General features: G+C 38.7%; 1 protein-coding gene across 1 annotated transcript in view; it reads right to left on the bottom strand.

Annotated features, from left to right (window-relative positions):
• The window catches only part of ptpn23a (protein tyrosine phosphatase, non-receptor type 23, a), a 31360-nt gene extending 17260 nt beyond the window's left edge, over positions 1-14100 (bottom strand). Inside the window, 16 exon segments of the mRNA XM_055164288.1 lie at positions 741-1061; positions 1619-1764; positions 2079-2144; positions 2376-2490; positions 2694-2773; positions 2841-2899; positions 3645-3701; positions 3775-3822; positions 4724-4855; positions 4926-5006; positions 5966-6097; positions 7159-7208; positions 7317-7393; positions 9753-9880; positions 10592-10666; positions 13847-14100. Of these exon segments, the coding sequence (XP_055020263.1) occupies positions 741-1061; positions 1619-1764; positions 2079-2144; positions 2376-2490; positions 2694-2773; positions 2841-2899; positions 3645-3701; positions 3775-3822; positions 4724-4855; positions 4926-5006; positions 5966-6097; positions 7159-7208; positions 7317-7393; positions 9753-9880; positions 10592-10666; positions 13847-13930 (1651 nt within the window). The 5' untranslated portion in view covers positions 13931-14100.
• Positions 14101-14376: the final 276 nt, after the last annotated feature.

Here is a 14376-nt window from a genome sequence, read left to right as displayed (position 1 = left end):
GAAATGCACTATACACTGACTTTGTTTGTATTGTATTGTATCACATACTTTCATAATACATCAATAACTAGTGCAGCTTACAATATTTGTAAACCATAATTTGGGTTTACACAGAACTCAATAATGGAATTCACTTTAAAAACAAGCAACAACATCCTCTGTGTGTAAATGGACAAGGATTTCTCCAACATTAACACTTGATTAGAATCAGTTATCTGCAAGATACATTAGAACAGTAAGGAACATTCAGACCTTCAGCTGGTCAAAGTTTGATCTCGTTTGATCAGAAGTTAAGCAGGGCTGGATCTGGTTAGTACCGGGTTTGTGGATAAGAGACCTCTGGGAATACCAGGAGCAACAGTGGGACAGCAGTGTCTCTAGTGCAAAATGTTGTGTCTTTAGGCAAGACACTTCTGCCTATGTGCCGTTATTGGCTTCTGTCAGTCTGCTCCAGGGCAGCTGTGGCTACAGTACACGCCACCAGACTGTGGAGTGAATGAATATTGCTCTGTGAAAGGCGCTATATAAATCCAGTGCATTATTATTTAATTAGGCATTGGTTAATGAAACGTCCCTGATCATAAACTACAGAAATGATCTAACTTTCAACTTAAGGCTTAAATCAAATGATAGTTTTATTACCATTTCAGGCCCAAGTCTACACCATGTAAGATGGCTGCTGTTATGGTGCTGGGCTGTACAGAGTTAACTGCCCTGGTACCTGCTTGGTTCCCTCTCACCTTCAGAGAGCTGTGGGCTGGGCAGGGCCTCCCTCAGACTGTCCAGGGGTCCTCCCAGCAGTCGCAGGTTGTGGATGTGCAGGTTCATGGCTCGGTGCAGTTCTGTGTTGGTGAAGCTGGCTTTATCGTGAGCTTCCATGTACTTCTCCAGGTCCCTGCGTATCTCTGCCAGCGCCTGAGCCTGCGCAGGGGGGTGGAGCTCGGTCAAAGCCCCGGCCCCCACTGCCTCCTGCACTGCCCGCTCCCCCGCCTCATCTGCCTCCAGGACGTCACGGATCTCCTTCAGTGAGGACTCCACATCAGTGAAGACTCCCGACAGCACTGGGAGGTAGAGAGAGGTTTAAGTGAATATAAAAAGAGTTGTTTTCAGTTTCTGTTTATCTAATATATGCCACATGTGTCAGGTATAATATTCTTAGAGCACAACTGCAACCACCCACTCCCCAGTTCTGGAATTTTGCCGTTAATTTTTCCCAAACTTTCAAAAAAAAAAAAAAAAAAAAAAAGTATATTAAATGTTTAAAAGCTCAGGGCTAATCAGCTCTGTGAAACTAATGAGCCACAGAGCTATAATATTATTTAAAATCTGTTTCTGAAACTTTATGTACCACAAAGTTTTAAAACATTCAGCAGAGTATTGAGTTTTGAATGTGCTTTTTGGGCTTAAAACAAGCACATTATGGATATCAGTGACCACATAGCGCTCACCTACATTTAACACATTCATTTAGCATCATAACTTGTTTTAGTGCGAAGACAGCGGCACGTTCAGCACTCAGGTTGTGCGAGTATACGCTCTGTTGATAACCAAATAATCTGTCTATATGTATGAGAAGAGTTGTGTGGTTGTGTGTGTTTAGGAGCTGGTTTGCACTGACTCTGCATGGACTGCACCAGGCTCTTCACTGTGTCTGGTCGGACGCTCAGAGCAGCACATTTCTCCATCAGCACCGGGGGGATGTGGCTGTACATGTCCAGATTATCCACAGAGTCCGGCTCCAGGCCCAGAGAGTCCATGAACTGTCTGTCAACAAAACACACAACACAGCACTCAACACTGCTCTGAATACACAAGCAGTAATCAGGGCTCTCAAATTGTGGGGCACAGGCATGTTATGGTGGTATGCCACACTGCAGCTCTAATCTAGTCTGTTTTTACTTACAGTATAGTACGGTGAGGGAAGCATCAGCACCTGTCCCTCTTTTGTCCTGCACAAATATTGAGGCCCCTGTCTCTCGTGCCACTTATTTAGAGAATGAACCTCCTTTACAATAATACCACTTTGTAATACCATAATAATAATACCATAGTATTTATTATTGAATATTTTTACTTACTCTAGCGTTTCATTCTTGCTGTCAATCTTGGCCATCACATCTCTCAGCAGCTTGGCCTTCTCCTCACTAAAACATAGAAAATATATTACATTTTAAATGAAGTATCTCTAGTTTTACTTCATCTTTTCTGACAGATGGGGATGATGAAAGCACTGATTGTTCCCATCGTTCATGCACAGGGAATCATTCAAAGCTTTGAGCACCGCCCTCATCTGTCATCCATAGAACTGTATTTACATTTGTAACTTCTGTTTTAAAAAATCATAGGGTTTGGCTAAAGGTGTATATTATGGTGACCTGTAGAGTGAGGAGGCTTCATGTGCTGCCATAGGCACCAGTTTGGCAAACAGGTCCGGCCCGGTCACACTGGGGTCTGTGGGGTTCACTGGGAGAGCCTTCACCAGAGGAGCGCCTTTGTGCACAAAAGGAAAACAGAAGTTATTTAAAAATAAAATGCTTCAAAACGTTTTTACAGACAGATCATGTTTTAAGCCAGATGTCCTTCTGATTACAAATACAGGACTAAGCCACACAATGAAAAATCATGCCTGAGGACGCAACAGTCTGTACTCTGTTTTATGTTTATCACTCAATGTTTTATGTTGTTTCTCTCACCTTTAACGGAAGCGAGAGTCTCTAAGGCAGGAACAGCCTCGTGGTAGATAAAGTCATTGTCCTTCTTTGCAGAGTTAAACCTGTGTGTGAAATTACATAAACAAGTTACTCAGATTCAACAGTATTCACACAGTTCTATGTTCTTACTTTCCACCAATGACATCCATGGTGAATCTCAGTGCCTCCTGCACACTGTCAGGCTGACCCTATAGGAAAGAAGAACACACAGCAAAATTTATAGAGAGATATTTTTATTACTAAAGGAGCTGGACCTGATAGTTACTGTCTTAGTTTACGGTTTGCGGTGGTCCAAAGTTATTCCTCACTTGCCTTATTCAAATCATCCTCATTATTAACCACGCTGAGTTTATATGCGCTTTTGACTTTATGAGGCCAAAGCACAGTTTGCTGTCACGATAATGCCAACAGCAATTAGAATGCCAACAGCACACTTCCAGATTATTGGACAAAAACACTCTATAATTAGATGCAGACACATGCTGTATATAGATGCTGTATAAAGAAGTGGACGTCACCCACAGCATTCAGCTCACCAATTCTACCTGTTATAGGGGCAATTTTAGAGTTTGTTTTTTAGGAATACAAATTGATTTTCATACAAAATAATGAAATATAAACACCAGGATCACAAAGAGCGGGTTAATATGAACATTTTAAGACAAAATGAGGAATCTGACAGGAGCAGTTACACAGTAAGGTAACGTTTTTCAATACAATCTGAATTGGAGCCAGAGTCATTGGAACCGGAAGTGCGCCCATGCTCAATTCCTATTTGGAACTTGGCAGGTTATTTATGTCCTTTTATGTGTACAGTCTATGCTTATACCACATATCTGTACTGAGGTAAGACACACTTTGCTCTAATACACTGATGTAAATTGGATACAGGGCCATAATGTGCTCATGACTGGAGCATTAAAACTGTCTTACCTTGGCCAGTTTGATTGCTTCATTGAGTTTGTCCAGGGAGCTCTGCAGGTAGGCCACCTAGAGACACAAAATCATTTAGAATAACAGAAGAAGTGACCAGTGTGTCCGTGCAGTGGAGGAGCATACTCACCCTCTCTCCATACTTCTGCTGCTCCTCCGCCTGTTTCCCCATGTGGAGCTGGAAGGTGAAATGAATCAGAAATGTAAAGTCAAAAATTAAAAACATAGAAAATGGGAGGGCTATATTAAATAAAATTTAAAACAGTTAGTTAATAGCCTTAAGACAGACTGTTGTGGATTGAATAAAGTCTGTGGGAAAGACACTGCTTGATCAAGGGCAGTTTATATACACCATGTTTTGTGCGCCCTCTGGTGGCAACAACGGCTATGAATCAAATAACAGATTACTTTTTGACACACTGGGGTGAAACCTTTTTGTGTGTGTATGATAAAAATTCCAAAGTTCACATCTTATAGTGACCTGCTACTTGGTTTAAAAAAAAAAAAAAAAAACTCAAAGCAATAAAGGTATAATCACACAGAATAACTTTAGGTAAACCATTTCTGTTTGTAACCAGACTTCTACTTTAATGTACACTTTTTATTTGTGGCCAAACCTCCTTATCAAAGCCTGATCTCGACAGACCTCAGAAGCTAAGCAGAGCTGGGCCTGGTCAGTACTTGGATGGGAGACCACTGGGAATATCAAGCGCCACAGTGGGGTGCCAGTGGGGTGTGTGTTGGTGGTGGTTGGAGGGGCTAATGGCACAGACTAGCAGCCTCTCAGTCTGCCCCAGGACAGCTGTGGTAACAATAGTATGGAGTGGATGAATAATTCACCGTAAAGTGCTTTACGTGTCTTGAAAGGCAATATATAAATGTATATATAATTATATAAATTAAATTATATATTAATTAATATAAAAATATTTTCAAATTGTTAAAATATATAATGTTATAAATTAACTCACTACTAGCTACCATTGTTGCCATAGCTGCCCTGGAAGTGAGGCTGCTAATCTGCACCATCAGCTCGTCTGAGCACCATAATCACTGAAACACAATGACATCACACTCACATGTGCAATAGAAGCAAAGTAATAGATCTTCATCTGGACCAGTTTCTTCCAGTCCTTCTGAATCTTTCCCAGCATGGAGGCAGTCTCAGAGTTCTCCAGAGCTCGGCACGCCTCTTTGTAATAATCCACCACCTGTAAAACACGCACAGTTACAAACACACATCTGTCTCATACCTGCTCTCCTCTCAAACCTCTGTCTCACCTGAGCACTGATACGAGCCACCAGGAAGCTCTTCCTGTTGTCCAGCATGGACTTCTCCAGGAGACACTCTTGGGCCTGACCCTAAAGACACACAGTCACATGACTGTTAACACACACTCTGAAGACTGGTTAAATAACACTGACATACAAATACACTACCAGTCAAATGTTTAGACGCATCATCTCTTTTAGAACTTCCTACATACATAAAGAAAACATCAAATGTATGTAAGTACTTATGTAGTAAAGAAAAATATGTTAAATAACTCTGATAAATATTTGTTTATATTTCATATTCAAATTCCTCAAAGTATCCACCCTTTATCAATAGCACAGCAAACCCCGGGCCTTCTCTCAGTGAGCTTCATGAGGAAGTCTCCTGACATGGTCTTCACTTCACAGGTGTGCCTTCACGGGGTTAAGAATAACCAAAAGTACAAAGCACATACTGACTGTAGGTGCGGTCGCCTCTCCACACATTTGACCTGTAATTTGGCCTGATGGCATCACCTGCTTGTCTCTTAGGAGAAACAGTAGATAAGTTTAGTGCATTACTATGGACCTTTTGGATATTTCATGGCAAAGTACAATGTAACCAACAGAATCTGAAAACCACCAATAGCATCACCATAGAGTCTTTAGTATTACCATGCGACCTTATACTAATTTCCCATTCAAAAATTATTCAGTCCACACTTTGTCCTCCTTATGCATTTTTTTCTTGTTCAGATGCCTGTGTTGGTTGTAACCACAGACTGTATAAAGAAGTAGACATAAGTAAGTGCGACATCCCCCCGTGTCTGTTTCCAGTCAAATGAAGCTCACCAAGTCTAACAGTTATAGGAGTGAATTTTAGGAGCAATTTTTTTCCCACTTTGGGAATTTTAAGAACAATATGAGTCTGACAGCTGCAGTTTCAGAGAGAGGGGTGACAGTTGTTCAACACAAATTGAATTAGAGCTGGAGTTGATGGTGGAGTTTAGCTCTGTCCGTTTGTACAGTATATTCAGTCTATGGCTGTAAGAGTGACAGTGACTTACGAGCATGAGGTTGATGTTGAGGTTGAGGATCTGGTGGCTCATGTCCACACTGTAGCTATGGCTGAAGTGGTCACGCAGATACGAGAAGGCTCCAGCCGAGCACTGGAAGTGAGTGCACGAAACCTTCATTCCCTGAGAACACACCAGCACAACAGTTTAAAATGAGATTATGGCATTCCTTTCTCTTACTATGTGTATCCATGTTAGGAATGTAACAATAACCGAAATATCGTGATATTGTATCATCAACGTTCTCACAATAATATCGTGGACCATCATAATATATCGAATTACAAGTCTCTTTGCTTAAGTGAAGAATTATGATGCAGCAATAGCTAAAAAACACAGAGGGAACTACATAGACTCCTTAGCTCCATTTCAATGTAGATTACATGAAGAAATAACAGTTCTAAGCACTTTTAAGTCTTAGTTCTTTGGATTAAGTCTTGTCAAGACATTTTAGCCTCCACAAAATATCACAATAAATATCATACAGTGAGATGTACATGAAAATATCGTACCTAGAGATTTGGATATTGTTACATCCCTAATCATGTGCCTCCCCACCATATCGTGAGCTTTCCTACGATATCACAATAAATATCGTACGGTGAGGTTCAAACCGTGACGATCTCGTTACACTCCTAATCTACTGTATGTATTTACAAGTAACACTGTCAAAAGCACAAACTTCACAAACTAAACATGGTCCATCTCAAGTACGTGTTGACTAGATTATGGTGTTAAATGGCCTGTACCTTCTATTATTAGTCTGTCTATATCTCCAAAGCTGAAAATGCTCTGTTCCACCTTGTGATGTCGTGAAGTGGTAGTTTTCAAGTTAACAGCTTCTTTACCTTTTATTTAGAAGAGATTGGCAATTCCAGAGCTGAAATGATCAAAATGATTCTAATAAAGGTGTGTGGAGTTTAAAAACACAGTGAAGCACATCCTGTATTACAACATGACATCAGAAGGTGGAAGATGGAGTGTTTTCAGTTTAAGAGAAGAACACAGCCTAAATATGTAGGGTTTGTGTGTTAAATATGTGAATGAAGCAGCATTATAACATAAATCAGAATCAAATAGTGTAATTTGGGCCATTTACATAAAAAATGAAATTAGTTCTGTTTTTAAGAGTAAAAATCAATGCTTTTATCGTGAAAAAAATTAATTATAATGCGGTGTGTTACCTCCTCTGAGACTCGGTTGTCCATGGCTCCCAGCATAGAGTGAAGGGCCCCTGGAATCATCCACAGAGCAATAGAATTAAATACAGAAAATGTTCCATATCACCAAGTTTCATTCAATTTTCCAAATGGCTAAAAACATGATGAGTGTGAAACAGTACCCAGATTGTACAGGATGCAGGCCTGCTCGTAGCTGATGTCGTCATGTGTTACAGTTTTTCCAGAAAAGATCTCGGTCCTGGAAAAGAGAAGGGAAATTCTATTAAAGGGCCCATATTAGACTATTTCTGATTTCTGGTATAATGTAGTTTCCTCATCACAAAGAGACCTGGAGTCGTGTTTTCTTTCATTCCCACAAACCCTGCAGATTTAGTTTCAGTTTGAGAGTTCTCTCAAACATAAAACACTCTGTTCCATCTTGTGATGTCATGTGGTAATACAGGAAGTGGTCTACTGTGTTTTAAACTCCATACAACTTCATTAGAATCATTTGGATGATTTCAGCTCTAGAATTTCCCATCTTTACTTAATTAAATGTAAAAGGACGATGTTAACTTATACCAATAATAAAAGATGAATGTGAATGAAACACAACACAACTCCAGGTATGTTTGTTGAGGAGGTAACAACATTACAACACGACGGACCTTTAGCTTTGTACAAATGCTTTAATTTGATAACTCTAATAAATGATAATTAAATATTTATGTAATGTTGTGCTTTATTTTTAACAACTTTCTACATTTTATACACAGATAGAAGACATCAAATACCGTATATTAAGTAAGATATATGGATTTATGTAACAAAAAAGGTAAATACTAAATGTTTTCTTATATATTTTATGATTAAAGTATTCACCCTTTGCTTTGTCGAAAAATATGATTATTTAACTTTTTTCTTTACTAAATAATTTCATATATACTGCTTACATCAAAAATGTAAATAGTAGCACAAAATAAATTTAAAAAAATGTAAAAAACACTGAATGAGACGTGTGTCCAAACTTTTGACTGCTGCTGCTTTTTAAATAACAGTGAAAGGTTTCAAAACACTCTTTGCTACTTTCTACATTTTTAAATATACTGTGTGTTTTTTAAGGAATAGAATTTTTTTTATACATTCTGTAAACCATTGCAAAAGAGCAAAAGAACATTAACTTTGTAAACTATCATCTTCTGTGATTTTATGGAGGATACAATTGTATTATTTTCATATATTTTTTGTTCAATTTCATATTTAATGTGTCTAAATAGCCCCCCAAAACTCTAAACTAGGACAGCACAGCTCAAACTAAATAATTTAAGTTTGCAGATGTTTTCGTTTTAGGCTCTGATAATTCTGAGTCGATGCACCACGTTTTAATTATTCAAAATGAAACAATTTTGTGTCACATGAATAATAAATGAAGAGTTGAATTAGCAGCGCATAGATTTGATGGTCCAGCTCGATGTACGTTGTAAATCACTAAACTGTAAAGTGAACATCACATCAGAGCAATAAAAAGGTCTTTTATCTGATCTATCTGAGCCTGAATGTGAAAATACAGTGTCCTTGTTTTGATCCTGTTTAAGTCTGGTTTGGTTCAGTTTTTATTACATTTAAAAATGGGTTAATGTGACAGTATGGTGAGAAAATATGCATGTGTGAAATATTATTAACTAAAAGTGGAAGATACATTGAAAAATATTACAAATGCTGTTTTGGATATATGCTAAATTAAAGAGGAGGATGTTGTGTATAATTAAAACTATTTAAGGCCCTTTGTATTTACAGCCACAGTATGTGTTTTTTAGTCCAGAAATAGACGTAAACATTGTTTTTATCATTTTGGGTGGTTTTTGAGTGTTTACTGCACTGAAAAATGTGTAAAAACATGCCTCCTTTCTGTGAGTGGGCTTGGATCTCCACAAACCAAGACAAACAAACCAGACTCTAATTTGGGCTGGAGGAAGGCCTCTTCCTGCTTGTTTCCACGGAAATGTTGTTCCTTTGACTATAATATAATATTCCACAGTACGGCATAAAACCTGTCTCCATGATCTGGCTTTCCATTTCCATGGAGTCATGCAGGCGATGTGTCACCTCCAGAAAGTTACATGCTGTGCTTTAAAGAATACTCAAAACTATATTATACTTTACTATTCTATTTCTACAAGAAAACTGCCAATTAGCAAGTGCCAGATTATGAAAAATAAAAAAAACAGAAACTTGTGATCTGTCAAATAATTAGTATTCTTACAGTAATAGGCACAATTTAGCAGAATTCTAATGGATCGCAAAAAATGATCAGGATAATCCCCAAACTGTGGAATAACCCACAACCATGTTTTTAACAGCAGATATTTTTAAAAAGTTTGAATTTAAAAAAATAATAAGTAAAGTGTGTGCCAGTGACTCCTATTTAAAGAGAATGCAGTCAGTGTGCATGTGTGGGTGTGTGTGTATGTGTGTGTGTGTGTGTGTGTGTGTGTGTGTGTGTGTGTGTGTGTGTGTGTGTGTGTGTGTGTGTGTGTGTGTGTGTGTGTGTGTGTGTGTGTGTGTGTGTGTGTGTGTGTGTGTGTGTGTGTGTGTCTGTGTGTCTGTGTTTTGCCCACCATGAGATGGGCACTGCTGCCTCCTGCCCCGGGCCCATGGGCACACGGCTCTGGAGATAGTGCAGTTGGCCAAAGTACTTCCTCAGAGTACTGCATCCTTCAAAGTCCCGGGTGACATTCACTGCGCTCTGGAAAACACAGCACTCACAGTGAGTTTGTGTTCAGGGCCACTGTACAGAGATGCTTGAAGAGACGCAAAGTGCTTGGATATGAAAAGTAGCTGCAAACTTTGTGATGCGCTCGTTTGGTTTTCATTTGCATAAAGAAGACATGATACAACCACAGAGCATCGCATAAAAATGTTCTTTTATTGTTTTAGTTTGTCATACCATCTACAGGCAAAGAAAATCTAATCAAGTTACAGATGGTAGTTTTAAATTGCACAGATTTAATCAACAGTGAATTTTGCTTTTGAAAAAAATTAAATCAAGCTCAATCAATATGTTCAGCAAAAATTTATTGTGATTAATTTTTGTGCCATACCACCTAGTCTGATTATAAGTGATTACTTTTAAACAGTGATTGTCAATCTTCAAGGCTCAAAGTGCTTTTCATCAAAGAACCACTCACCCATTCACACACACACACACACACATTCATACACCAGGGTACACAGACACTGAGAGAGAGGTGGGTTGAGTGTCTTGGCAAAGGACACGACAACAGCAATAATCTGTAGGAGCTGGAATCAAACCACCAACCTGTGAGTCAGTGGATCTGACCGCTTGGCCAATGGTGTTTATGTCAAGAATGGGATTTGAACCACGCAACCTTCAGATCAGTGGACAAAAGTTCTACCAACTGAGCTACTGTCTCCAGAAGATGAGGCCTGTACTCACCTGTCTCAGTGTCTCCAGCTTCTTCAGTTGTTCATTGTAGTTGTCAGGGTTCTCCCCATAATTCTTCAAGATAAACTGGGGGGGAAAAAAATCAAAGACAACATTTAAATTGGAAAAATTAATTACTGACTTAATTAACTAATATTATCAAAATGATTTTTTAATGTAACTATAGACCAGACCTGGGCATTGTCCAGCTCCAGAGCCACATACAGTTGTTTGGTTGACTCTGACCGGCCCATTTAAGATAATTTGGAATTATAAAATACACATATTTTATCATTTTCCTCATGCATAGACTAAAGCTGCATTGCTTTCATTTTAGAGGTGTTTTTTTTTTTTAATTACATTTTTGCAAGGCAGCCTCACTTTTTCATTGCTTAGTCATAACATAAACTCTTACCAGTCTGACCAACTTGTCAAAACAATGATATTTACAGTTTTGTTTTGTTTTTTTGTTTTTTTTTTATAGAGAAATAGAATTAATATTATGTAGAATTGAGTTAAGCATTTTGGCCCGGCCCTCCACAATATTTTCTGTTTCTCATGTGGCCCCATGGAAAAAATAATTGCCCGCCCTGCTAAAGACTGAAGTGGACTAAGGGAGTGTGACGTCACCCATAACGTTTGGCTCCAGTCAAATGAAGCTCAACGAGGATAACAGTTATAGAAGCAATTTTGGAGCCAAGTTTCATATTAGGAATAGAAAATGATTTATGGACAAAAATGTGAAATACAAACATGTAGAGCAGGTTATACAACATATTAAGACCAAAATAAGGAGCCTGACAGTAGCAATTTTTCAATACAAAATCGAGTCGATGGAGCCAGAAGTGTCTCCATGTATGTACATTTCCACTACTAGCCATGTCCATTTATACAGTCTATAATTAACTTGTAACCCTAGTTAATACTCTGTTACAATGATTAAAGACTTTGTTCATAGTATTTCTTGCACTGTCATGTTTTTGTCCACAACACTTTCCAATTTGTCAACCATTTAAAAAGCTCTCTCTCCTGAAAATGCATTCAAAAAGACATTAGTGTCCAGTAGGTGCCGGTGGACGCAGAGTTATGGCAGTAAATTATTATCAACAATATCACAGAGGGCAAAGATCTGCAGCATTTACTTTGACCAAGCGTGATTTCACCATTACTTCTATGTGCGCACTCAAAAACTTTAGAAAAACAACTTCAAATATTCATATTCATTCATAGTTAAAACATTTGTATTGCACAACTTTAACACTACCTTTATCAACCCAAGAAGGTGATGAAATATAGGTCAATATATAACCAAAGGGAGAATACAAGTTACTGGAATTGTTACAAGAACAAGGATAGGCCTGTCACAACAATCACTGCATCAAGTTAACGTTAAAAAGATCAGCAATACTGTTTAGGCTGAATATTTATCATGGTTTGTGTACCTACGAGGACAGTAAGGTACTTTCCGTTATTTTTCTGCGCACAGTAAGATTTGAGTTGTAGACTTCTGAACAAATGACTTCTATGACTCAATATAGATACAAACTAACTTCATGTTTATTTATTGCAGCTAGTGATGTCAAAATGAAATGTTATATTGACTCTTGTGAGCTTTACGCCATGTTAGAATGCTGTTACCTCATCAAAAACAGACCTGGAGTTGTGTTTCGTTTCTTTCACACACGTTTGAGTACTACTTTATTATCAGGAAGCAGTAGTTTTCAAGTTATCAGCTTCCTTTTAACTTTGATTCAGCTAGAATTGTCTATTCCAGATCTGAAACAATCAAAATAGTGATAGTGAAGGTGGATAGAGTTTAAAAACAGTGAGTGAGTGTGAGTGAGTGAAGCATTTTCTGTATGACATTGCGAGTGTTTCAAAGAAGAACTCAGCCTGAATCTGTAGGGTTTGTGTATTAAACGTGTGTGAATGAAACAAAACAATTCCAGGTATGTTTGTGATGAGGAAACTACATTATAACCTAGAGTCGAAAAAATTAGCCCTTAAAATTGAGAAGATGCACTCATAAACTGAAAAATATGCATACACCAATCTCCTCTGTCACAATATTGTTGTTTTTTTTTTTACTTAAAACATCAACAAGTTATCCAAGATCAGGGGAGATTGAATGTAACTATGCCCAAAGCTACAACTCCTCTTTATAACAGGGTGACCAGTAAAAAAAAATAAAAAACTGGGACAACCTGTTTTTTTGGTGGTTGGTAATAATAAAATTGTAAAACCAGTGCATAATTAAGGAAAACTGTCATGCAGAACATGTCATGTATACTAACAAGTCACTATAGTCACATTTTCTTTGTGTTTTGGTCATTTTTTATTAAATCCAATCCACTTTCTTTATAAAGGCAGATTTTGTAAATAAAAAGCGTTAAAGTGCATAGAGCTAAAAAATAAAACATAAAATAAAATAATAATGATAACAAATACAATTAAATAAAAGTAAAAAAAGGCCCACACAACTCACACTGTGTTAAAAGCCAAAGAGTTAAAGTGGGTCTTAAGCAGTTTTTCTGTATTTTACCTAAACAAATAAAAATGTATGCATCTCTTTATTGTTGGCAGGGATCAAATTGGTCAAAAGTAGGGACACTTCTTGTATAAAATTGGGAAAAATCACTGATTTTGTATAAATCTGTAGGGACAGGGGACACAGGGATCAAAACTGGGACTGTACCTGGTAAATATGGACGTGGTCAATCTACTTTACTCTACCTGTTTACAAATGTCTGGTGTCTTAAACCGGCTCTAAAATGAACTTATTTATAATAATTGTTCTTATTTCTGGCCACGTAGAGCTGCTGCCCTGTGTGATCTTTTTAGTAAGGTGCATGTGACAGTGACATCACCAGGCGAGATTTTCCTGTTGATTGTTTTTAGATAAATCCCTGGAAGCCATGCTAGCGACTTACCTAACGCTTTAATGTGCGTTTTAGCCGATTTAATATCCAAATTAGAAAATAACAACTCATCTATTGTGATAATTCTCTTAATGTGAACTAAATGCTACAAGCTAACGTTAGCAAACAAAGGCGTTGGTCTCGAAAAGCGTAGTAAAGTAGCCTAATTAGCAACTAGCACGAAAGCTACTTCTTCTGGAATATTCGCCATGTGTCCGCGTCCAGTTGTATGGACATCTACGCGGGTTTAACGTCTTTTATTCGGGGTGATCCGGTTAGCCTCTCCCGGTAATCCGCGATGGGAGACTACCGTCGACCGTCTCTCCTGTGTCAGCCCCGCTCCGCTCACCTGCTTCACGGACGGGCTCAGCTGGAACTCCCCTGCCTCCTTCAGGTCCAGCCAGATCATGGGCATCCGCGGGACCGCCTCCATCGCTGCGGGCGGCGGCAGAGGCGGACAGCGGGGTCTGTTGCCGCGGTGGGTCGGCCCTGCACACGCCGGTAGTGCGGGGCTGGGTGCGGGGCCGGGTAATGTTGTGATCGGTCTGAGAGCACACAGGCTTTCTCGCCCCCAAACAACTGTGTCATGTATCCATTGGCACTTCCACCGGAAACTGACGGCGCAATTTACGCACGGGAGGCTGGGGAGCGTGCCGCGGGGGTTGCTGGGAGTTGTAGTTCTTTGAATGGTCGCTGCGAAAACTGCTTTTTATTTTGTTTTTTGTTTAGAGATGCATTGTGTAACTTTTCTGGTTACAAATGCTTTACTTTTACAAATGTTTTACTTTTTTATTTTTTTCTTTAGAGATGCATTGTATAACTTATCTGGTTACAAATGCTTTACTTTTCTGGTCCGTCAAATGCTTTTCTCCATGGAAA

Source organism: Boleophthalmus pectinirostris, unplaced genomic scaffold, assembly GCF_026225935.1.
Source record: "Boleophthalmus pectinirostris isolate CB_2022bp ecotype Guang Dong unplaced genomic scaffold, ASM2622593v1 HiC_scaffold_6, whole genome shotgun sequence".
Classification (NCBI taxonomy): Eukaryota; Metazoa; Chordata; class Actinopteri; order Gobiiformes; family Gobiidae; genus Boleophthalmus; species Boleophthalmus pectinirostris.
Note: the sequence above shows the minus strand (reverse complement) of the source record. Positions and strands in the feature narration are given on the sequence as shown.